Source organism: Tenrec ecaudatus, chromosome 17 (genome assembly GCF_050624435.1).
Source record: "Tenrec ecaudatus isolate mTenEca1 chromosome 17, mTenEca1.hap1, whole genome shotgun sequence".
Taxonomy (NCBI): Eukaryota; Metazoa; Chordata; class Mammalia; order Afrosoricida; family Tenrecidae; genus Tenrec; species Tenrec ecaudatus.
This window is the reverse complement of record NC_134546.1, coordinates 7,820,458-7,846,314: the sequence shown is the minus strand read 5'-3', so window position 1 is coordinate 7,846,314 and position 25,857 is coordinate 7,820,458. Positions and strand designations below refer to the sequence as shown.

The 25,857-nt window shown below is 37.5% G+C and overlaps 2 protein-coding genes across 3 annotated transcripts in view; one reads left to right on the top strand and one right to left on the bottom strand.

Moving 5' to 3' along the window:
- Positions 1–25,857, top strand: part of USP34 (ubiquitin specific peptidase 34) — a 218,811-nt gene that overhangs the window by 22,472 nt on the left and 170,482 nt on the right. For both annotated transcript variants that reach the window (XM_075535336.1, XM_075535335.1), the window contains exons 2-5: positions 11,720–11,807; positions 21,918–22,338; positions 24,554–24,604; positions 24,920–25,069. In XM_075535336.1, the coding sequence (XP_075391451.1) occupies positions 11,720–11,807; positions 21,918–22,338; positions 24,554–24,604; positions 24,920–25,069 (710 nt within the window). The remainder of the gene's footprint in view (positions 1–11,719; positions 11,808–21,917; positions 22,339–24,553; positions 24,605–24,919; positions 25,070–25,857) is intronic.
- Positions 25,161–25,489, bottom strand: LOC142430716 (ribosomal protein eL42-like). The gene has a single exon (XM_075535729.1). It carries the CDS (start codon positions 25,487–25,489, stop codon positions 25,166–25,168), a length of 324 nt encoding a protein of 107 aa, XP_075391844.1. The 3' UTR covers positions 25,161–25,165.

The following is a 25,857-nucleotide window of genomic DNA, read 5'->3' as shown; positions in this document are numbered from 1 at the left end:
TTATCTCCCTATGCTTTCATCTTTGAATTTATACAATTTTGGTCTCAACATGTAGGGCTTTGATCCATTTTGTGTTTGTGTGAGGTGTGGATCCTATTTCATTTTTCTGCAAGTGCATATCCAGTTGTGTTGACACTGCTCAATAAAAAGACTCTTCCCTATAAATCAGTTGTCTGTAGGTGGATTAATTTACTTCTGGCTTTTCAGTTTTGTTTGACTTAATGGTCTATGTTTGCTTTTGAACCAGTACCTTGATGCTTTGGTTGGCTACCATGGTTTCCCTGATTCTTAGACTAGGAACTGAAAACTCCTGCTTTGTTCTGCTTCAAAAGTGTTTTAATTATCTGGACCTCTTTTCTTTTCATATGAAGTGGGTGTGTCATATTTTTATCTTATTACGGAATGTTGTTACTATGGTTGTATTATAGTATAGATCACATTGACTAGTACAAGGTTGTCGGGTTATGAATGCCTATCTTACAACTCCTCACTTACTACCATCCAGTCAATTCTGATTCATAGCATTCTTATAGGACAGAATAGACTGTCTCTGGATTTCTGAGACTGTAACTTTTAATGGGAGTAGAAAGACTCATTTTTCTCCCTTGGAGCAGCTGGTGGTTTCGGAATGCTGACTTTGTGATTAGCAGCCCACCACATATCCATGTTGTCACTGGGAGGCTCCTTCCAAACCACTCCTACTTGCCCTTTAATATTGTGTAAATGTGCCATCACTTAGAAGTGATTGAACCAACCTCAACTCACAATTCTTCACAATCCTCTTTTCTTACTGTACATGTAGCTTTTAAATTATTGAACAGCTTTTTTGGCCTACCACCCATTTTCAGAAACAAACAACCAACCTTACTCAGGATCCCTTTGGCAATGAAAAACTTTGGTGCTAAAGATTATAATCCAGAATAAAGTGTAAGCATTTGCTTTTTTCAGCACTCTCCCCTCCCAGCCTCCCACAGCCCCCCATTCTAGCTCCCTGGGGTGCCTCCCAATTTGGGGAAACACCTGCACCTAAAGTAAGGCTAATTAAGAACCATCTTCTGCATCAGCTTTGAGTTGGCTACAAATTGTCAGACACAAGAATGGATCTCATTTGTACCCCCCAAACAGCCTGTATTGGCATTTGCACAATGTTAAGTTTTTCTTTCTATGAGCATGGTATATTTTTCCATTTATGAAGGTCTTTGTTTGGTTTCTTGCTGTAGTGTTTTGTAATTTCCTTGCCATGTCTTATCATGTTATTTGCAAATATTTAATCATTTTGGAAACCATTGTAAATGTTGGTGTTTTCCTAATTACCATTTTGGCATTCTCTTTTGTTAGTGTAGAGGAATCCAATGGGTTTTGTGTGTTGTTTTTTACCGGTCACTTTACTGAATCCTCCTGTTCCGGTAACTTTCTTGTGGAATCTCTGGATTTTCTATGTATTGGATCATACCTTCTTTAGGGTAAGGATGGTTTAACTCTTTCATACCAATTTGGATGTCTTAATTTCCTTTTCTGGCTTTACTGCTTCAGCTTGGGTTGATTATACAGTGCTGTATTTAGCTTGGATAGGTAGTGTTTCTAGAAATTTGCTCATTTTTTAGGTTTTAAAATTTGTTATAGTTTCTCATAACATATTGGTCATTTGGTTGTGTTGAAATGTGACCCATCTCATTTTGGTTAATTGCATCTTCTCATTCTTTTCATTTAATTTCCCAGTGATCTGTCAGTTTTATTGATCTTTTCAAAGGACCAACTTATAGGCTTAATGATTTTATATTTTTTCTGTTTCATTTATTTATGCTTTATTACTTTTATTATTTAGAAAATACTTTTATGTCTGTTACTCAAACCTGTAGATAAGACCTTACATATTCCATACATGGTTTTACCCTTTTACAAATGGGGATAAAAATAAGCTTGTTTCTAAACCAAAATGGATGTTAATTTCTGCATAATGTCAATGGAACAATAGGATATTTTTTCATAATTAGTCTAGAAACATGCGTAATTTTACAAACGAGGTAGAGATTATGAAGAGCCATTAACAAAAGAAGAGATTAAAGTGGTCACACTTTTTATCATTTTATTGGGGCTCATACAACTCTTTTTTTTTTTTTTTTTTACAATCCACACATGCATCAATTGTGTAAAGCACACTTATACATTTAACCCTAACAACAACAGCTCCTCATATGGCTTCATTGGAGAATTCTATCAAACTTTGAGAGAAGAGCTGACCAGTTATACTCAAATTATTTCAGAACATTGAAGAGGAGGAAGGACTACTCAAATTCATATTACAAAGCCAGCATAACCCTAATAACAAAGCCAGCCAAAGACACCTCTCTCATAGTCACTGAGTTGATTCCAACTTATGGCCAATTAAAAAAGGAAATTATAAATCAGTATAAATCTCTTTCACCACATAAAAGTAAAAAAAATTCTCAACAAAATTTTAGCCAATAGAATTCAACAGCATATCAAATCAACATATCATGATCAAGTAGAATTCATACTGATGATGAAAGGATTTGCTTTTCAACCTTAGGGAAAAATATTCAACATAATTTACCACATAATTAAAAACAAAGGCAAGGACTTATATAACCATCTTTATCGTTGCCTGTCTCATAACTGGGCTTATTTTCTTGCTCGCCTACCTCTTTGAATCAGAATTAAACTACTGATTTTGGGCTTGAAAAAAAAAGTTTTAATTGGCATATACCTCACATATACAATTTAATTACTCAACATAGAACATTTGTTCATTCATTACTATACAATTTCAGATCATTTTCTTCTCACACATTGCTGTTAGCACCCCATTTCCCCCCACCGTTCCTTGCCTGAATTTCCTATTCAGAAAATCATTCCAAATAAAATACAATCATACAAAATTAAGCAAAGCAAACAAACAAAAAACCTAACAACGACTAGACAAAACATAGAAAAACCTCAGAGAGAAGGCATCAAATAATAATAAACGTTAAAGTGGGTCAAAAGGGAGCTCTAATGGTAGGTGATGACATTTTACCTGACTCCAGATCCTGTAATCCACTTTGTGGTTTGCTGTGTGATGCAAGACTATTCATATCCTGTGACTATGGTCAGAAGGAGTCACCAGAGGCTCAGTTCATGCGAAGACCTGTGAATAGATTTTGGGCTTCCGCTGTCATCCATAGCCTTCTGCAAGCTGGGTGTTACTGATTTAATTGGCTCTTCCTTTTTTGATGTGTGTATTTATTGCTGCAAATTGTCCTCTGAGCATTGCTTTTGCTGTGTCCCAAAGGTTATTTGTACTATGTTGTGTTTTCATTCTCATTTAACTCTGATTTTAAAAAATGCTGTTTTAAAATATCCTCCTCACTCATTGGTTTTTAAGTAGTGTGCAACTTAGTTTCCTTGTATTAGTGGCCTAACCCTCCTCCCTCACCCCCGGTTATTTTAAATTTTGTAGCATTGTGTAAAAAAGTTTTATTAAAATTTTGAGACTTACTCTATGCCTTAAATGCGGAAATTGATCCATGTGCATGGTATTGCTGTTGGATGGTATGGTTTGTAAATGTCAGTGAGGTCAAGTTGATTGGTTGTGCTGTTTAGATCTTCTGTATCTTTGTGTTATTTTCTTGTTGAAAGTGATATTAAAGTGCTTTTGTGGTCTTTCTCTTTTCAGTGACACTAAAGGTGGCTTTATGTATTTTTGGTTCATAAATAATTATGGTTATGTCCCCTTGGTGAATTATGCTTTTAGACATAATGCACTTATTTGTCTTTTATGGTGGATTTTGCCTTACGGCCTATTTTATCAGAGATTAGTATTACCATTCTCTTTTGCCTACTATTTCCTTGATATAATTTTTTCCCTTTGATTTTTAGCTTAAATTTTTATCTTTGTGTTTAAAATATAGCTTAAATTTTTATCTTTGTATCTGTTTTATCTTGTGCTTCTTGTAGACAACACATTGGAGCAAAAATTCTCCATTCTGTGAATTTTTTTTCCTTGACTCTGGTGTATTTACACCATTTACATTAAGTGTGATTATCAGTAGGTATGAACTTACTGCTCTTTATTTTATGACTGTGTGTGTGTGTGTGTGTGTGTTTGTTTGTAGATTTGATGGTTTCTCTATTCCAGCTTTCTGGGCTGAATTATTTTTGCTTGTGGATTTTCTTTTTATTTCCTTTGTTGTTGATTCTGTATTTATTTAGCTTTTAATTATAAGTTGCTGTAGTTGCTGTTGAGTTGGTTTCAATTCATAGTGACTGCGATCATTCCTCAGGGACTATTCCTTGGGGAGATTAAACAGCAACCTGGTAGCTGATTGAGTACATAAGTCTACTTCCATCTTTCCCTTACTGGAATCGATAATCTGGATATGGATTTGCCTTCCCTCCATGCAATGATTATGCCCAAACCACTATCCATGGATTTAAAGAATGCCTAATCCACTGGCATGATACCCCACACAGCATTGCCTCAGATCAAGGGACTTGATTTCACAGTTGCTGAAGTGTGGCAGTAGGCCCTTGCTCATAGACTCCATTGGTCTTAATATGTTCCCCTGAACATCATCCTGAAGTAGCTGGTTTTATAGAATGATGTAATGGCCTTGTAAAGACACAATTACGGTGCCAACTAAATGGCAGTCCCTTCAAGGAAGCTATATGTGTTCTAAATCAGCGCCCAGCATATGGTGCTGTTTTTCCAATAGCCAGGATTCATAGATCCAGGAACCTAGGTGTGGAAATGTGAGTGGTTCCATTCACTTTTATTCCTAGTGATCCACTCACAATGTTTTTACTTTCTGTTCCTATGTTCTTGGTCTGGGAGTTTTGGTTCCCAAGGGAGGAATATTCCCACCTGGAGACACAGCACTGATTCCATTGAACTAGAAATTAAGAATATCTCTGCCAATTTGGGGTCCTCATGCCTCTGGATCAGCAGCCAAAGAAGAGTGTTTATTTTTTGGAGTGGTATGATTGATCTTTATTACCAAGGGAATAAATAATAAAGGGGGGCAGATTCTCTTAAATGCTTTTTAGTACTTCTATGCTCTCTGATTAAAGTCATTGGTAAACTAAAGCAGCCTAATTTGGACATTACTACTTATGATCCAGGCTCTTCAGGAATGAAGGCATGGGTCACCCCACCAAAGAAACAGCTGCCATGCTTGCTGAGGATAAAGGGAATACCAAGTGGTTAGAGTGGAAGGAAAGTAGTTCTGAATACCAGCTATGGCCATGTGGTCAGTTGCTGAACAAGGACTTTAATTGTCCGTACTTCCCTTTTGTATGTATGCATCAAATATTTTTATTTTGTTTACTTATGTAAATAGAGGGTGCATTTTATGTTGTATAGATATATCATGTGAGGCCCATTTTAATTTATATATAAAGATGTGTACAAGTGCCAAGTTGACAAGGGATGAACTGTGATAGGTTTTGTGTCAACTTGACTGGGCTAGGATTTTCAGTGTTTGCCCTCATAATGACCCATGATGTGACTTTAACAATGTAATCAACTTGATGAGATCTCCTGTGAGCATCCAAGTAGTGTGGCTCGTGAGAGTGCATCCTGTTTACTCAGGTCATAGCCCTGGAGTTTCCTCAAAGTGTAGCCTAATTCCTAGACAAAGTAAACGCTGTGGAGAGCTTGTTCGCTTTTTGTTGCATCTGGCTTCTGCCTCTGGCATATTGGCTTCTGATTCTTCAAGGGTTTCATGTTGCTTCCTGTTTTCATATTGCCTTCACAGCTTGGGAGTCATCAGCTGCCTGCCATCTGACCTGCTAGTTCTGAACTGCTGACCTTGCAGCTAGCTGCCCAATGTGTAGCCACTATGCCACCAGTGCTTCTCTAGAAAAGCAAAATCAGTGACTGTGCATGTGTGTAAATGTACATACACGTGTGTGTCTCTGTGTGTATACACACACTTAGAGAAACTTGTGTCAAGAAAATGGCTCGTACTATTATAAAAGTGGGCAATTCCAAATTCAGGTAGGCTCCATGGAGGATGAATTTAAGGTCCGAATGTTGGGCTTGTGGCTGCAGCAGTGATGAATCCACAGTTGACAGGCAATATAGCATGCTATTTGCTCAAGTCCAAAGAACCAGAGATTGAGCCAGACCCAGCAAAAAGCAAGCAAACTTCCCCACAGCAGCCACTTAGAGAGGAAGTAGACCACACCCATGAGGGAACATCCTTTCACTTGACTATCAGGACTGTGACCTGAATAAGTGTGTTCCATCTTGTTTCATTTTCCCAAGCTGTTTTCAGGATTCTCTAGAGTGTTTGGAAAGTTATATTATAAATTAAAAAAAAAAAGCGAAAAACCCAGAAAAACTAAACAACTGCCACTGAGTCCATTCTGAATCATAGCTACCCTGTACGATAGAACTGCCCCTTTGGGTTTCCAAGACTGTAACACTTTACAGGTGCAGAAAGCGTTGTCTTTGAGTGTCTGGTGGTTTTGAGCTGCCGATCTTGCATTTAGCAGCCCAATCTGTATCCACTATGCCACCAGGGCTTCCTCTGAGTATGACTGGTCTCGGGTATTTCTTCTGTGATCCATACTATATAGAGTGGGTTGATCATTGGTACTGGTGAACCTTTTAAAAAAAAATTACTTTATTAGAGGCTCTTGCAGCTCTTATATCAACCCATACATCAATTATTATCAAGCCTAATTATACATATGTTGCCATCATTATTTTCTAGACATTTACTTTGTCTTGAGCCGTTGGTATCAGCTTCTCTTTTTTTTCCTCCTCCCTCGCCACCTGGTAAACCTTTCTGCCAGCAAATCATTATAAAGTTTTTTTGTGCTGTTTTTGGTTACTGCCCATTCTTGAATTTTGATCACACGTTTCTGTTGCTGATGTCCACATAACTTTTAAGTTTGCTTTATTTTTCTGTTTGTGTATGTGTGTCTCACTCAAAATGTCAAATCCTCTATTTCACTCATACTTCCTTTAGTGTCTTCAATTCTCCATATCCTTCCATTGAGTTCATTGTTACTGAACATTCATTGTTAAATCTAATGGGTTTCGAGTGGGTGTTTTTGTATGGTTTATTTTATTATCTTGTTATATTGTTTTTCTGAATTAACTCCAGTACTGCTGGTGTTTTCATTGCTCTCATGGAGGTTATTATTTATGTCATTTGACTCTTTTCAGGTAGTTTGAGGTTCCTTTTGTTTCTTGTGATTGTTCTTGTGGCTCCCCCCTTCCCCCTTTTTGTAAAATTATGGTCCCTTGCCCTGAGCCATGTTGTCCTGTGTCGTCATGATTTATTTCACAGTCATTTGTTTTTGAGTCATTAAGGTGTTTTTTATTGTTTTATTTACCTTGTTCATATTTCTTATTTTGAAATTTCAGGGCAAGTGTGCAACACAGCAGTTGAATGTTTACCACTTGTCTCAGGTGGCTTGATCAGTCAGTGGCTGGCAGTTTGAACATGGGTGAACAGAACTGGGTGTGTAGGGCAGCTGAAGGTGGTCTGTGCGATTATTGCCTGCTGTCATCAGTCCATTGGTATGGCAGTGGGTGTTGCCACTCATCGGGTGTGCGGGGTAATGGTTGTGATAGATGAGCTGGGTCATGGGTGTATGAGTTTTCTTCTGCTTTTCATGTCAGCAGGTGGGATAGACGGCAGACTAGTGGCACCTGGGAGTGTGTCCTGTGTGTAGATAGGTTAGGGGTGTTTGACATTCTTGTGCTGGAGCAGTCACTGCTGCTTGCTGGATTAGGAGGCAAGAATGACGAATCAGTGAATTCACAGGAAGGCATGTTGGGGTGGTGTAGGGGGTTGTTTGGCATTGGTAGTAGCCATGGTAACACTTGCTTCTGACAAGGGGCAGGGGGTTTCATTGTGTCCTGTTGATATTCCATAGATAGATATATCAGTGGTTGCAGAGTGGTTATACATTGGGCTGTGATCTGCAAGTTCTGGAGTTTGAAACCACCAGCTGCTCTCGGGAGTAAAGCTTTCGACTCCTGTCCACAGTTATAGTCTAAGAAATTCACAGGGGGTTAGTTCTATAAGGTTGCTGTGAGCCGGCATTGACTTGAGGGTAGTGAGTTTGTTTTTGGTGGTACCCACCTTAATTGTCTGAAGCCATTCACTGATCACAGAAAACCTTGAGTTTTCCTGTCGGAGCTAAGTATTATTTTCCCCTTTATGTACAATTTCCATATTCCTTGTATGTATGGTCCTATGTCGTTCCCTTTCTTGTTTATAGTATTATCAAGTCCCCCAGTCCTACAACACATCCACCCATGTTCTAAGCAACAATTAGTTTATCTTCGGTTCATATGTATAAAAAAACAATAAAACCAACACTACTGCCATTGAATCAATTTCTACTCAAAGGTGACCCTATATATATATATATAACCTTTCCAAGGCTGTAAATCCTTAGAGCATAGAGCCTCAATTTTCTCCTGTCGAGTGACTGGTGGATTTGAACCACTGCATTTCTTTAGTGATTTCCTTAGGGCATAGATGAGGGTGACCAATGTCTTTCAACTTCATTGGCTCCGGAGGGTTTGGATTCTGTGGGAATTGGAATATGGGCACTGTTATTACCTTAACACTAAGTCTATCTACCTCCCGAGTACAGGTTTCGCCCTTCACTCTCCTTTAGTTTCTTTCAACATTATTTTATAGTTTTTAGACAAATCTGTCACCTTCTTGTTCATAATTCTTCTTCTTTTTTTTTTTGAACGTGTCAAATAGTTTATTCAACTTACATACCAGTGAGGGGTTAAGCAAGATGATGGAGTCAGTATGAGGAACACTTGAGCTGGGCATTTATCAGTCATTTTAAAAAAAACCATTTTATTGGGGCTCATACAACTCATCACAATCCATACATACATCAATTTAGTAAACCACCCTTATACATTTGTTGCCCTCATCATTCTCAAAATTCACCTTCCTGATGTCAATTCTATCTTACAAATCTGGCTAGACCAGAGGATGTACATTGGTACAGATAGCAACTGGAAACACAGGAAATCCAGGACAGATGCCTCCCTCAGAACCATTGGTGAGAGTGGCGATGCTTGGAGGGTGGAGAGAATGTGGGGTAGAAAGGGGGAACTGATTACGAGAATCTACCTATAGCCTCCTCCCTGGGGGAGGGACAGCAGAGAAGGCGGGCGGAGACGTCGGATCGTGTAATATATGACAAAATAATAATAATTTATGAATGATGAAGGGATCATGAGGTAGAGGGGAGTGGGGAGGGAGGGGGAAAATGAGCAGCAGATACTGAGGGCTCAAGTACAAGGCAAATGTTTTGAGAATGATGATGGCAACAAATGTACATATGTTCTTGACACAATAGATGTATGTATGGATTGTGTTAAGAATTGTACGATCCCCCAATAAAATGATTTTTAAAAATTCGCCTTTCGCTTGGGTTCCTGGAATCAATTCGTTTTCCTTTTTCCCTCCCCCTCTTTCCCCTATCCCCCCTCCTTCATGAACCCGTAATAATTTATAAATTATTATTTTATCTTATTTTACACTGCCTGGCGTCTTCCTTCACTCACTTTCCTGTTGCCCATCCCCCAGAGAGGAGGTTATATGTAGATCCCGGAGATCAGTTCCTCCTTTCTACCTCCCCTTCCCGGTATTACCACTATCAAAATTATTCTTTAGGGTGCTATTTTTCTTAGGATGCTATTATAAAGAAATTTTTAGACTATTTATTACAGATGTATCTAGAAACACAATTTTTGTGTATTGACTCTGTACTCTTACTGAATTCACTTATTCTTAGTAACTTTGTTGTGGAATCGCTGGCATTTTCTATGTGTAGGGATTGTTCATCTCTGAAGAGAGAGCGTTTTACTTCTTCCTTTCCTCTTTGGGTACCAATCTACTTGCTGGTGACACTGTTGCCAGATCTGAAATGTGCTCAGTAAAGTTTTCAGTGGCTGATTTTTGGAGCAGTAAACTGCTAGGTGTCCTTTTTAAGAAGCCTGTAACTGCATTTGGTTTTCCCAACCTTTCGATTAGCGCTTAAACAGTTTCAAGCCAGTTGATTTTAGTCAATTCCAACTTACAACCCTAATAGATTCAGGGAACTTTACTCCTTGTAGTTTTCAGAATGGCAATTCTCTAGCTTCTGAACAGTCAACAGCTCCTACTTGTCCTTTAATGCAGGGACAAGACTTACTCTGTCATGGGGGACAAAGCAAAATGGGAATGGAAAGTTAGTCATTTGGGAACTTTTTGTTTCTGTTATGGATGATGGGAAGGGGGTAGGGGCTGGCAGTGGGGTCTCTTAACAGCTTTTGTCTTTTTTTTTTTTTCTTAACAGCTTCTTAATGAGGCTTTAGTCTCTTTATTGTGCCACATGTACTTCTGTTTTCAGTATTTCTAATTCTTGAGCCTAACAGGTTTTCTGGGATGAAGTAAACATGCTTTTATTATTTCCCAGTGTCAGATATTTATGGTTAATTAGGTCCAATACCATTTTTTTTCTCAATTTAATTTTTATCTCTTCATTTTGCCTTATTCAGGTGTATGTTTTTGTCTCCCTCTTTACTTTGATGTTAATTGGGTTTGGGGACCAGTGGAGACAAGTCGGGTCTGTTTAATCTGGCATATTTAGCTGCAGTCGCTGTTAGGTACCATTGAATTAGGTTGGATCTGTAGTATTCTTTTGTATTCTGCTCATTCCTGTATTTTGATGAAATTTGTGTCAGTGCTTTGTGTGTCCTTTCACAACTAACATTGTTTTCATTTAGCATTTGAGACATAGAGATTGTGTTTACAAAATTATCTCTGCCTTCTGCACACATGTGGTCACCATAAGTTAGAATTGACTCCATGATAACAAATGATCATTGCTCCTACCTTCTATAGGAGAGTCATTTTCAGTTCACTCTATTGCGCTGGCTTCTTTCTTTATCCCCATTCAAGTATCTAGCATGGTGTTGGCAAGCTATAGCAGGAGGGCCCACTCTGGCCTGCCACCTATTTTTTGCACTGTATTCTTTTGTTTGTTTTTGCAGTACAACAGCAGGGTTGCATAGTTGTGACAGTGGGGCCTCTGAAGCTTAAGCTATGAGGGGATTCACTGAATTTATGAAAAAGCTTCATTGTCATAAAATGACACACCATGAGCTTTTTGAAGCTCTCGTATTTACTGTTTGGTTCTTTACTGAAAGTTTTGCTGACTCCTGATACTTCTGTTGTTCTAAAAGGAACACCAGGAGACCGTTTTGTGGCGTGCCAAGAGAAGCAAGAAATGCTGTTGCTAGGTTTACACACAGCAAGCTCAGAACTCTTGGCCCCTCCTCTTTTATCTTCTAGTGCACTCCTGGTGTACTGGAAGAAGAGCTTAACAGGAAGCCAGATTGAAAATGGGGGGAGGGTGGGGGGGAGTCCTTTGCAGAGTTGTAGTCCCAGCATCACAAAGTATAGAACAGGAACATGCATTTGTAGCTGAAAGATATAGCTAGAATAAGCATGAAACTGTGTAAGGACAGTCCTTCAAAATTACATCTTAAGAATTTGTTCTGAAATTCAAAATTGTCATTAATTAAAAAAAAGAATTATTTTCTTTAATGAAAGTAGGAGAAAAATGTTCTCAAATATTTGTATTTGTAAATCTAGCTCTGTTTTAAAGAATGGTTCAGTGTTCAATATTGGCTTGATAATTTTTTATGTGTTTAAAAGTTGTTTTTCTACTTTATTTTCAGTATCAGATATAGAAGGTGGTGATGGACTACAGCTCAGAAAGGAACATACTCTCAAAATATTTGCTTATATTAATTCCTGGACACAAAGGTATGAATCTTTCAATACTTTGAAGACTAACTGTGAGTTATATTTTAAATCGCCATTATTGCTAAGTTTTTTTGTTTTGTTTTTAGTGTATTGGATACATTTAATCAAATAATGTTGCTTGTAGCTGTTAAACTTTCTTCCTTCTCCTTTGGTCATTGTTTTTAAAACATGAGAATGCAAAGGAATTTTTGTGTTTATTATCTAGAAATACAGGAATTATGGGTACTCTGAAATATAATTACAAGATTAAGGACCAACCTTTTATAGAATTCCTAATGGTTTAGAATAACAACAACAATAAAATCAGTATCATGGTTGTAACTCATGCCTATTCTGGAAGTCACTTGCTATTTGTACCTTTCCCACAATAACAATGTGCATTATTTATTATATTATATACATTACTAAAATATTAGTTATTATTTAAATTACATTGAGAACATTGAGAATAAAATTCTAGGAAACCCAACATTTATAAGAAACAGTGGCATATTCCTGTTTCTTCATTGTGATATTTGGCTGGTGTCATGGTTAATCATTCTTTTGCTTGTGTGCCAGATAGCTTAAACTTTGTAGTCCTTCCAATGTTTTAATGGGTAAGGACACTTGGAAGCATTACGAACAGTGAAGAGTTAGCGTATTAAATGCAGTGATACATAAATTAATGTTCTGAGACAGGACAGGTGATCATAAAGTTTTTGGCGCAGTAGTTTAATTTCAAAGATCATTTATTACACAATAGCGAGTAGTCCAGGTTATCAGTATCTAACTTGCAGACAGCTCTTACTTGACCTTTAATGTGGGACATTGAGCTGGTTCTGTGATGACAAAGTAACAGGAGCATATGTGAATTATTGAAATTTGGGTGATTTCCGCACAGTAACTGGTAAGGGGGACGGGTGGTTGTGGAATTAACCTCCTTGGAAACTTTCTAATGGGAAATTTGGAAGAGGCCTAGTGAGAAGCTGTTCAGAGCAGCATGGTCAACTTCTGTTTTTTCTTAACCTTGCTATAATTTTGTGGAAATTTGCCTTTACTTTTAAATTACTGAATTATTGAACCAACACATGTACTTGATTTCTCCATCATAGTCACCTTATTGTGCTGCACATGTAGCTTTTAAATCATTGAAATAACTTCCGGCTTTGTCTTGCACAAACCAAAACCCAAACTCACTGCCATCAAGTTGACTGACTCATAGTTGGACAGATCCTATTGGACAGAATAGAACTCTTCCTGAGGGTAAATCCTTACAGGAGCAAAAATAAGTATGAACAGTTTTTAGCTGGTAGTAATAGTTAATCGGAGTGCCTAGATGATAAAACTGGTTAATGTGCTTAGTTGCTAATCGAAAGGTTTAGTTTATGACCTTTCAGAGGCACCTCAGAAGGGCCAGGGAAATCTGCTTTGAAAAATCAGCTTGTTCAAAACGTGTTTAGGACAGTTCTACCAACAGATGGATTCACCATGAGTTAGAGGTGATTTGATGGCTACTAGCTTTTTTTATTTTAAGTGAAGATAGAATATTATATTTCTAAGCAAAGTAATGATCTTGGTTTGTTTTGTTGTACTTAACAACAGAGTTGATGGAAGAGGTAAATACACAAGGGTAAAAAAAGTATTGCTGCTCGGATTCCAGTTCATACATGGCCAGGGTTGATTCCAAAGAAAACAGGTTTTAAACGAGTCGCTGTGGTCAGTGAATGGCTTCAGACATGTTCGCTCAAAATATACTTAGTGTCGCTAAGGTGCCTTCAAAAAAAAGTTGAACCAAAACAGTCGGTTTTGAAAGGACCCGCTGGACCAAGTCAGGGGGGAAGGCAGAGAGGTCAGTTGAGAAGGGGCTGGTGGCTGCGTTTTGGATGGCAAAGGAATCATTTTCATCTTTTCTCAAAGGACACTGCACCATCAGTCACGGGCTTATCACGAAGACATTTTAGGAAGATAGAAAGCTGCATTGGTGAGAGAGGCCAGTGTATTTGTTCTGTCTTGGGGCATGGAATCAAGAACTCTGTTGGGAAACGTTCACCCTCGGCCCCACAACCCTGAGCACATGCCTCTTCAGACTTCTTTTTGTTCCTCAAACAGCATTGAGAGAGAACACAGCTTGAGTCTATGGAGGCTCTAAGAAAAATACTCTTTACTCTCTGGCTGGAAGTATATAAATTTGGTTGTTGGGACAGGGAAGTGCTGGAACAAGTCCACCATTCAATCACACATTTCACTTTTTCTCTTGTTTTCAGTTATTGATATCATTCTTGTCCTTTTCTGTTCTTGAGTTTGTCTTGTTCACTGTACAGAAAAAAAATTCTGGTTTTCACGAGTCAAATGGGAATAGTGTCTTGTTTACTTTGGATAGTGGAATGTCAGGTTTCCAACAAAGCTAATAGTATATCTCTCTATCTAGAGAGACTAAGATCTTTCTTACTAATAACTTACTTAAATCTGTGTGAATTGAGAGGAGGTTTACAGAGCAGATGAGTTTTGTCATTCAACAGTTCAGTCCCACTTGTGTCATCTCACTGATTGCAGTCTCCATCAGGAAACATCACTATCCCATTTCCTCTCTGGGCTTCCTGTTTAAGTCCTCCTTATTTCTAACCCTTCTGAATTTCATCCTAGGGTTAAAGCTGTCCTTTTGATCTCAAATTGTAAATTATTCTAAAATGTACATACCTCACTAATGTTATAGTTCTATTGTTTGGCTAAAAATTGAGTCAAACTTGGAGAGTGAATAAAGGCCATAGTCTTAGGGGTTCCAACAATCTATACCCAATTACTACTCTCCCCCAACCCCATCCCAACACAGACACAGACACACACACACACACACACACACACACACACACACACACACACACACACACACACACACACACACACACCACACCCACACACCCCTTCACTCTTATCTAGGCCTTTCAAATGTCATCTCCTGTTAGAGCTGTTGTTAGTGGTAGCTGGGCACCACCTTCTGGTCTCATTGTGAAGACTGATAACTTTAAAAAAAAATCATTTTATTGGGGGCTTGTACAACTCTTATCACCATCCATCCATCCATCCATCCATCCATCCATCCATCCATCCATCCATCCATCGATCCATCGTGTCAAGCACATTTGTACATTTGTTGCCATCATTATTCTCAAAACATTTGCTTTCTACTTGAGTCCTTGGTATCAGCTCATTTCTCTCCTCCCCCACTCCTCCCTCCCTCACAAACCTTTGATAATTTATAAATTGTTATCATTTTGTCATGCCTTACACTGTCTGACGTCTCCCTTCACCCACTTTTTCTTTGTCTGCCACCCAGGGAGGGAGTTTTATGTAGATCCTTGATTGGTTTCCGCTTTCTACCCACCTTCCCTCCACCCTCCTGGTATCACCACTCTCAACACTGGTCCTGAAGGGATCATCTGTCCTGGATTCCCTGTGTTTCCAGTTCATATATGTACCAATGTACTTCCTTTGGTCTAGCTGGATTTGTAAGGTAGAATTGGGATCATGATTGCCCCTGGGGGGGGGGAGGGGCAGGGGGAAGCATTTAAGAACTAGAGGAAAGTTATATGTTTTATCGGTGCTACACTGCACCCTAACTGTCTCGTCTCCTCCCTGCAACCCTTCTGTAAGGGGATGTCCATTTGCCTACAGATGGGCTTTGGGTCCCCACTCTGCACTCCCTCATTCACAATGATAAGATTTTTTGTTCTTTCATGCCTGATACTTGATACCATCAACACCTCATGATTACACAGGCTGGTGTACTTCTTCCATGTGGACTTTGTTGCTTCTGAGCTAAATGGCCGCTTGTTTATCTTCAGACTTTTAAGACCCCAGATGTATCTTTTGATAGCCGGGCAGCATCAGCTTTCTTCACCACATTTTCTTATGTACCTGCTTTGTCTTCAGCAATAGTGTCTGGAAGGTGAACATCATGGCACGCCAGTTTAATAGAATAAAGTGTTGTATCGAGGAAGTACTTGAGTGGAAGCCCAATGTCCATTGCTACCTTAATACTATACCTACAAATATATGCACGTAGATCTATTTCCCCATCATTATATTTAAATATATTTACATATGTACATGCCTGTATTTAGACCTCTATAAATGCCCTTTGCCTCCTAGTTTTTCCCTCTATTTCCTTCTACTTTCCTCTTGGAAGACTGATAACTTTTGTGGTTCATTAGTACATTGGACTAATTGTTTCCATATGCTCAGGCTTTTATTAGTCTTACTAGGGGCTGTGATAGATTACACCTGCATACTGAGCATGCATCAGCCTGTTACTGTCAGCCCCTGGTACTTCTCACGACCTGATCTGGCTCCCCATCCCCACCCTGCATGCATTAACCTCAAGTAGTCAGGCCATAGAACACAGAAAAAAGACAATTACATTCTGCACCTCACAGATGGTGGAGCCTGGAGGATTTAACTGTACCTTTCATTGTTGTTGTTAGGTGCTGTTATTTCTAACTCATAGCGACCCCAAAATACTCCCTAGCCCTGCGCTGTTCTCAAGTCATTGGGCCATCATGGCAGTCCATCTCCTTGATGGTTGTCTTTTTTGCTGCCCTTCCACTGTACCAAGGATGATACCCCTTTCCAGGAACTGTTCTCTTTTGATAACATGTTCAAATATGTGAGATGAAATCTCACTGCCTTTGCTTCTAAGGAACATTATGGTTGTCTTTTAGAATTGATTAGTTTGTTCTCTTGGAAGTCCACAGTACTTTGAATATTCTTCACCAACACTATAATTCAGATGTGTCAATTCTTTGATCTTCATTGTGCAACTTTCACATGCATAGGAAGCAGTTGAAAATACCTTGTCTTGGGTCAGGCACACTTTTGTCCTCCAAGTGACATCCTTGTTCAATACTTTAATGAGGGCTTGTGTAGCACATTTGCCCAATGCAATATGTCATTTGATTTTTGTCTGCTGCATTCATGGGTATTTATTATGGTTCCAGGGAAAATGAAACCCTTGCTAAGGATTTCATACCGTTTATTTAGTGCTCCTGTTTTCTATCACTTGCTTCATCTTTGCCTTAAAAGCATTAAATGCTTCTTGAGTTCTGTACCTTTTCATTCTTCCATGGGGGGGGGTGTGTGAAACTTTGTTGGCACACTGTAGTGACTTCCAAGTTTATTTTACTTTTTTATGTTATCTAAAATTTGTTGACATTGTCATCATTCATTATATCTGGTTCTTTTTTTTTTTAATATCTGGTTCTTGAGGATCAATCCCACCCCCCCAATATATTTGTAGTTCTGGAACAGAGCAAAAATAAGCTTATGGATAAAATTAGTTTTACATAGAAGTGAAGTTTTTATTAAAAACAATAAAACAGTTTTCTCCCTGAATTGTGAGCTTTTTATATGGAGAGAAACACCATGTTGAGGATTCAAATACAATCAGTTCTCATTATCTTTAGATTCCATATTTATGAATTTGCTTAGTAAAATTAATTTGAAACCCAGATCAATACTTGTGGAATTTTGTTATTGTTCATGGACATTTGTAGAATGCTGAACAATTTGAACTGCCAGATTCAGGTGTTTTTAACTGAGTCAACAAGGTGACTCTTGGTAGCTAGCTACCTGTTTCAGTTTTCATAGTATAAACAAGTAAATGTCCTTTTTTTATGGTCTATTTTGTGACACACATACACACGCTTGTAGGTGATTTTGATGTTTGAAATGACCCCTAAATATAGTACTCCTAAGGTCCGTGTAGTATTTTTCTAAGATGAAGAAGTTTGTGATGTCCCTTAACAGAGAAAATACTTGTGCTTGCTCAGTTTCATTCTAGCACAACGTTTACAGTGTCATGGGCCGAGAGGACATTTGCTAGTCTCTGTGTCCGACTGCTGGGGGCGGGGGAGTAACACCGTAGTGTGATGAATCTGTGGAAACAGAGAAGTAGCTACATTTGTGGACTCATGATGTGCTGGCTGATTTAAAAAAGCAAAGCGGGCGTCATCATTGTGAGGTTGAAAGCTGAAGAAATTTATGATTGTTAGTCAGAGTCAGGGACATGTTAAATTTTTTTCAGCTAATGATAGCTGACTCAGAATTTAAAAGGTGGTATGTTGTGAACATGTTAAATTTGTAGGTGAGGTAGGCTCTTCCATTTAGGACATTGTGAATTATAAAAATACCTGATGAGTATTCAACCGAAATGGGCTGTGTGGAGGAACAGATTTTCAGCATTGCATTAACTTACTCCTCAGTTTTTTGAACTACCCTATCACATTAACTGTAGCTCCATCAAAAGGAAGAGTTTACTTAATGTCTAAAATAAAACCTTAAATGCCCAATCTTTTCTTAAAAATTTGAAATACTAATTTGCTTTATTATACAACATAAGGAAAATGTGACCAGAGGTTACAAAAACCTACCGGTAATTTTCCTGTGAGAATTGCTTCAGCCTTTGTTCATTCAGAATTTGTGGCTACTTTACACATTGTTGTCTGGCACTGTGGAGTTTTCAACTCAGGGATACCATGTGACAGCAGAATCGAGTCATAAGGTTTTCTAGGCATTAATCTTTATGGGAATAATTGCTAGGTCTTCATTTTCTTTGAAAAAGCATGTGGGTTTTAACCAAGCTTTCAGTTCGCAACCGAGCTCTTAGTCATTGCGCTATTAGGGCTGCCTTTAAAGAACGGAACCTCTGTGAGTAACCAGAAGCTGTTCAGACTTATCAAAGGTGGCGTAATACAAGAGCTTTCAAAAGTCAATGAAAAATATGTTTTTAAAAAGAATTGTACAGATTAAAAGAATTTTTTTGCCCCCAAATAAACTTGTACTAACTTGTAATATGTCTGAACAGAATCTAGTTTGGGGCACTAAGAAGGATAAGACATTAATTTGTAAAGAGCTATCAGAAAATTTAATTGTTAAAATTAACGCAAGCGTAATTATCAAACTGATAGTGAAGTGTGGATGGAAGAATAGGCAAATCATTGGCGCTTTGTGAAATTTATGAAAGAAACCAGCCATTTATAAATGGAAGTTTAAAGAAGGGAAGTTGTAAACAGTAGCAGGCTACTAACAGTTAACAGCAGAAACATAGCCAACACCACAGATTTACCAGTTGGTTCAATTTGTCCAATTCTGCCAAAAAATTCAGCATGCTATCTGCTTGACGAGTAGTAAAATTGTTGTGTTCTGAGCGGCTGCAGGCAAACTAAAGCTTTCAACGGGAATTTTAAAAAAGTGAGATCAAGATCTTGAAGCATGTCTATGAGGAATTTTTAAAATAGTTTTATTAGGGGCTCATACAACTCATAATCCATATATACATCAATTGTGTAAAGCACATTTGCACATTAATTGCCCTCATCATTCTCAAAACATTTGCTCTCCACTTAAGCCCCTGGCATCATGTCCTCAGAGGATGCATTTTAACTGGAGATGCCACATCCTTTTATTGACATTGTCTAAAGACAGAGCACTTAGCTGAAAGTGGACAGTCAAAGCAGAGCACCCGTAGAGCAAAAGTCACACCAGTACTCTTTTGGAATGCTCAAGGCATTTTGCTTGTTTACTTTCAGGAGTGCCAAAGAATACTGACATCTGCTTAACAATGAGCATGGCTTGAGAATGTTAGTCAGAACTGTAGCGTAAAAATACCTGGGAAATTGCCACCAGGGTCCTGCACCACACCACAGTGTTCATGCTCATTCCCTTTATCTAACAAGGACAATTTGGGGGAGCAATTCAACGGGAATTTGCTAGGCAGCTACCTTCCAGTACTGCTTTGGCTTCTCCCAGCAGCCTTTTTTATTTTCTACTCTCAAAAAATAAAAAATCTTTAAAGGGTACCTAATTTTCTTCAGTTAATAAGGTTAAAAAAAAGACTCCACTGATAAGGTTAAATTCTCAGGACCCTTAATTCCTTTGGAATGGACTAAATGACTGATGCAATCTCTTATAAAAGAGATAAAAAACTTGACCTTGATGGAGCTTAAGTTTAGAAATAAAGTTTGTATTAAAAAAAATTTAAGTCTGTTAATTCGTTTTCCACCAACTTTTTAAAATCCTCTTGTATAATTAAAAGCATAATTTAATTTGTGAAGTGTACCTACTAAGGGCTTCAAAACGTTTCTGAAAAAATTGCATTCTTTTAATTGTACTCTTCTACCAACTTTTTGAAGCCCTCGTATGTAATTATTTGAGACACATAGATAGATTAGCTCGTCTGTGCATCCATCCATTCAATTCTGTCTCCTGGAACATCTTGGGGCTACAAGGACTTTGACGCAGCTTTCTCATTGTTCACACATCATTTTGTCTTTGAGGATTGGCTTCCTATTAATTTATCAAGATACTTAATTCTCATTTCTAAACAATGTACTTTTAAAGTAAATTTGACAAAATTTTTGGTCTAAGGTTTTTCTGAGAACTTGGACTCCTTTTTTAAAAAATGATTCTCATACGATTTATTAAATTTTCAAATCAAGGACTCTCATTTTTTAATTGATGATACTCAAATTTATGATTTTTGCACTTTGAACCTGGTTTCTCCAAAAGCTAATGGAAAAAGGTGTTTCACCAAAAGCAAAACAAAACCTTAAGGAGCAGTATGCTTACTTTTCTTCTTTTTAGAAATCATGCCATTGTTAGAATTTTAAAGCTGCTGGGCACCTCAGATGGCAAAACCCTTTCCTTTTGCCCCAGGAAAAACAGGTCAATTTCTGACCTTTTTCAAATTACTGTCACGATACTATAATTAGTATTTATTGCCCTGAAAGTTTCTATGAGACAGGTATTTGGGGGTGATCTAATTTTTCATTCTGACTTGGGATTGGGTTTCCTATAGGACTCTAGTCACAATGTGGGTCTTGAAGATCCGGAAGAAGTTCTGTCTCAAAGCTCATTTACATGCTTGGCAAAATCCTGGGAGTTGTTAGTGGGAGGCCTCAGTTTATTCTCTCTTGGACCTCACCATAGGCTGCTTATGTATTCTTCCATGATAGCTTGCTTTCTCAGAGTGAGTGATCTCCAAGAGGGCCAGTCAGAAGTGGCAAGGCCTTTTATGACCTAGTCTTAGATGTCACACGTTGTCCTTTGTGCTACATTCTATTCATTCAAAGTGAGTCATTAAGTTTGTTCCACTTTCAAGGAGAGGGAGATTGGGCTTCAGTTCTGAAGGGAGGACTATCATAGGATTCATAGCCACTTTCAAATTCACCACAGCAGACAAGGTGAAATGATTTCTTCATGGTTTTATCAGAGTGGGTGGTATATTTGAACTACAATATAGGTCTTTTGATTTGTATTAATAGTAATTCTAGGTGAAAATTATAAGTTATTTAACTTTGTTATCCATATTTGGATACAAATTTTATTAGAATCCATTAACATGTGCATGTGCCATTTACATCATTGATTATCCAGAGCATGCCACAAATTAATTATATTACTCAGTGAAGATGTGTAAGATTAGATTTATATGTAAATAATTACTCTTAACGCCTTTATTTTCTGCTGGTGCGAATATATCTGGTGTTTCTAAAACCTTTTGATTTACCAAATAGGTTCTAATGTCCCTCCCAAGTAGCCTTCAAGCAGATTGTTTATTTTAAAATGTACCTGTTTTATTGACAGCGAAGCCTCTCATTTTAACCAGCCCTCTTTACTAATAAGGTGTTTTATTATAACAATTTCCGTAGTATTTACTAGGCAACTATTGGATACTCAGGCCTTGAAGGAGCAGAGAAATATGCCACAATTCTTTTTTTCTAAAATCTCTCTTTTTGTAGCATAGATAAATAAGTATGACGCAGCTTCAAAAATTTGTGGAAAAATAAAAATATAAAAACAATGGAATTCTTTCACAAACTTTTTGAAGCCCCTTTGGACATTGTGGAACTGTGGATATAGCTGTAGACGTAGTATAATGACTTTATACTAAGATAATAGTTTTTGACATGAAGCTGTGTTTGTAAGTCTTTATGGTGGTGCCCCAGCAGGAAGGAAGAAATAAAAATGAAGAAAGTATTTTTAGTATTTGCTCAATTGATTTTAAAAATTATTTATTAGAAAAATATAATTGCCTACTGAGGAAGCATTCATTTATTTAATTTTTTTCTCTTATAGGCAATGTCTATGCTGCTTCAAGGAATATAAGCATTTGGAGATTTTTAATCAAGTAGTTTGTGCTCTTATTAACTTAGTGATTGCTCAAGTTCAAGTGCTCCGGGACCAGCTTTGTAAACTTTGTACTACTATTAACATAGATTCCACGTGGCAAGATGAGAGTAATCCAGCAGAAGAACCACTGAGTATAGAGAGAGAGTGTACTGAGGGAAGTGCTGAACGACAAAAATCAACAGAAACAAAACCAAACTCTACAAGAATCTGTAATCTGACTGAGGAGGAATTTTCAAAGAGTTCTGATCCTTTTAGTTTATGGAATACAGATGAGAAGGAGAAACTCTTACTATGTGTGGCAAAAATTTTTCAAATTCAGTTTCCCTTATATACTGCTTACAAGCATAACACTCATCCTACTATAGAGGTATGTGATACTTGAATTTCAAGTAATATCATAGTTAATTTGGCCTCTATTTTTCACATATGAATAAATTTGAAGGACTTGTGAATATTTAATGAAAATTTCTATTAAAAATCTCTACTCTTGTCAAAATCATTTCAGTTTTCTTCACCTTTCTATAGAAATCTGTTTTGAACATTTACTCAGTGTAATCCTATTAAGAAACCATTTGTTGAATTGAACTTGGAAAAACTGAACTGTTTGTTACTAATTTAAACATTTTAATGATTAGCTGTATACTGGTATATTTAAGAAATAATACTTGCAGAAAAATGCAACATCATTTTGAATTTCATTTTTAAAACTGCAGATAATAGAATTTAGAAATTCCCCTTTCAAGCAAACTATCAGAACTGCCCCACATGGTTCCCAAGGTTGTAAAGTTTTAGGAAGCAGATTGTCACTTCTTACTCGGAGCAATTGGTGGATACAAACCACTGACTTTCTGATTGGCAACTGACTACCCAACCACCAGGCCACCAGTGTTCTTTTGACTCGACGTCGACTCGATGGCAGTGAGAAATCAACACTGTGAAGCAGTTCTACTGCGTTGGAGTAATTCTGAGTTGGAATATAATTTAGAACTCCCATTAACAACTGCAGTATGAAAAACCGTAGATAGAAAATGCTGTGCTCATGTTTATTTAAATGTGCATATGAAAAGGTTATTTTACCAGTTTCTAAATCTAGGCCAATTTCCTTTCATCACATTCCCAGTGACCTGTTTTCCCTCTTTATTGATATAATTTACATTCGTAAGTTTTGTTCTTTAAAAGAACCTTAACAGTGTACATTTAGCGATTTAAAACATACCTCCAAAATCACTGTTTTTAAAGCAGAAATTGTATTCACTATCTGCCTATATTTATAATTTGACTATGAACAGTTGTTTAATTTTAAGGAATATTTATTCATCACATGGCTTTTTCCTTTTTAAATAATAGACAAATTCCTTTTGTTTTTCAATAGTCCAGCATGAATATTTTTGGTCCATGAATCAGTGTTTAATGATATCAAGGGGTCCCTTAAATCTGAATTTTTGAAGGCCTGGTAATGCATTGGTAAAGCACATGACTGGTTAATCAAACTGTTGTTGGTTCAAGCCTATCAGCTGATCTGTGGGGAAAAAAATGGATTATGCCTGCAGGGCAGTTCTCTCCTTGTAGGATCACTGATTTGGGATGGGCTTGATGACAGGTTTTTTTGGTGGTGGTGGGGTTAGGGACTTGCTTTTTTGAAGACATTGGAAAGATTTCTTGAATAACTTGAAATTTTAACTGTGACCATGGTAGAAGCTTGAGAACAGATTTAATAGCTGTAGTACACTTTGACAAGTGTGTTGGCTTTTAAAAAAACCCAGATTTTTACGTTAATTGAACTGTTCTTAGAGTGTGATTGCTCTGAATTAGTAGTTTTGAAATTTTCTTTCAACAGTGAAACTTAATCTATAAAACAGGTAGCAAGCAGCACTGGATGAACAGATTCTTTTGTCTGGTGACTTTCAGGTGAAAGTATCTAAGTTTTCTGATTATAAAATCAAACGTTTTCATTTTGACAAGTTAAATAAAGAGTATAAAATAGAGCCTTTAAAAAGCACCGAACTAAAACAAACACGTAAATAAATAAAAGCACCGAACTTCCCCTTTTCTCCATTCAAGAAAACGGTTTTACAAAATTCAGGTATTTCCAGACAGCTAAAGAAAAATAGTAAAATCAGATGATGTGCATTAATTTTGCACATTAAAAACTGTTGGTACATATGGATCGGCCCTTTGATTCTTCACTTTTTCAAGATATACCTTACATACCGTAAGAATTATTTGCTTGAAAGTATGTGAACTCTGGTGCCATAGTGATTCTGTGTTGGGCTGCTAGCCACAACGTCAGCAGTTTGAACCCACCAGACACGGGGGTAGATGAGGCTTTCTGCTTCTGTGAAGATGTATGGCCTCAGAGCCACAGGGACAGCTCGACTCCTTTCTGTAGGTTTGTTGTGAGTCAGAATTGACTACGTTTTAGTCAGTTTTTAATTGGGGATACCACTGTTCTTCATGAGAAGCAATTACAAAATTATCATTTGAGTTTTTAATCAAATTAGACTTCCAGAAGACCATTTGCATTTTTTAGATCGTCGTTTAATAGCTGAGACCTAATAGTATTATTTCCTTTTTTTAATTAGGATATATCAACCCAGGAAAGCAACATTTTAGGGGCATTCTGTGATATGAATGTAAGTGTTCATCTTTATATATCTTAAGGTTTATGAAATGTTTTGTGCTTTTGTTGTTTATATATGAGAGGGCTTCAAAACATTCATGGAAAATGGAATTAAAAGATAATGGAATTTTTTAGTTTCTCAGCTTCAATAAAGCCATTCCTTTAAAAAATAAAATAAAAATGAAAATGGAATTTTTTGATGAACTTTTTGAAGCCCCCTCTTAACACTTGGAAGTTTATTTTTCCTGGTCAATATCTTTCTAATATTTATAATGAAAATTATTCTGACAGGTTTTAAAATAATGACTTACTCTCTTTATTTTCACAGGATGTAGAAGTACCATTGCATTTGCTTCGTTATGTCTGTCTATTTTGTGGGAAAAATGGCCTTTCTCTCATGAAGGACTGTTTTGAATATGGAACTCCTGAAACTTTGCCGTTTCTTATAGCACATGCATTTATTACAGTTGTCTCTAATGTAAGTATTGCTTAGGAAGTTTTTGTATTTTTTATTTTATTTTATTTTTTTTAACATTAAAACTTTTATTGTTTTGTCAATAAATCATGATGAAGCTTAGAACTGGATCACCTGGCCCTTTCTCTTCTTATCTCCTCCCAGTTCAAAATGCTTGCATCGCTTAATAGCCAACGTTCTCTTAGATCTGCAGTTGGGCTCAACCCATTCAAGCCTCAGCACCATCTTCTTTGTTGTTTTCGCCTCCTTCTGGAAAATTGGCTTCGTCTGCCCACCACAGCTACTCTGCTTCCTGTCATATCGTCGCCTTCCCTGGGCACACACAGAATCTTGGCTCTTACTGCACTGTGTGTCACTTTGTGGGAGTTGGTGCTTGCCACACTTCTTACAGAAAGTCCAGCGGGTTTCAGGAACGTTCACCATGTTCACGGGAGCACTACCAGCACGATCATTTCATTAGGGGCTCATGTAACTCTTATCACAATCCATAGATACATCATTTGTATAATCCACATTTATTTGTACATTTATTGCCCTCATCATTCTCAAAATATATGCTCTCTACTTAAGCCTCTGACATCAGCTCCTCATTTTTATCCCCTCACTCCCTACTTATCCCTCCACCCTGAACCCTTGATAATTTATAAATTACTATTTTGACATATCTTACACTGTCCTACATGTTCCTTCACCCCCTTTATTGTTGTCTATCTCCCATGGAGGAGGTTCTATGTAGATCCTTGTAAGCAGTTCCCCCTTTCCACCCCACCCTCCCTCCCCACTCCCAGTAT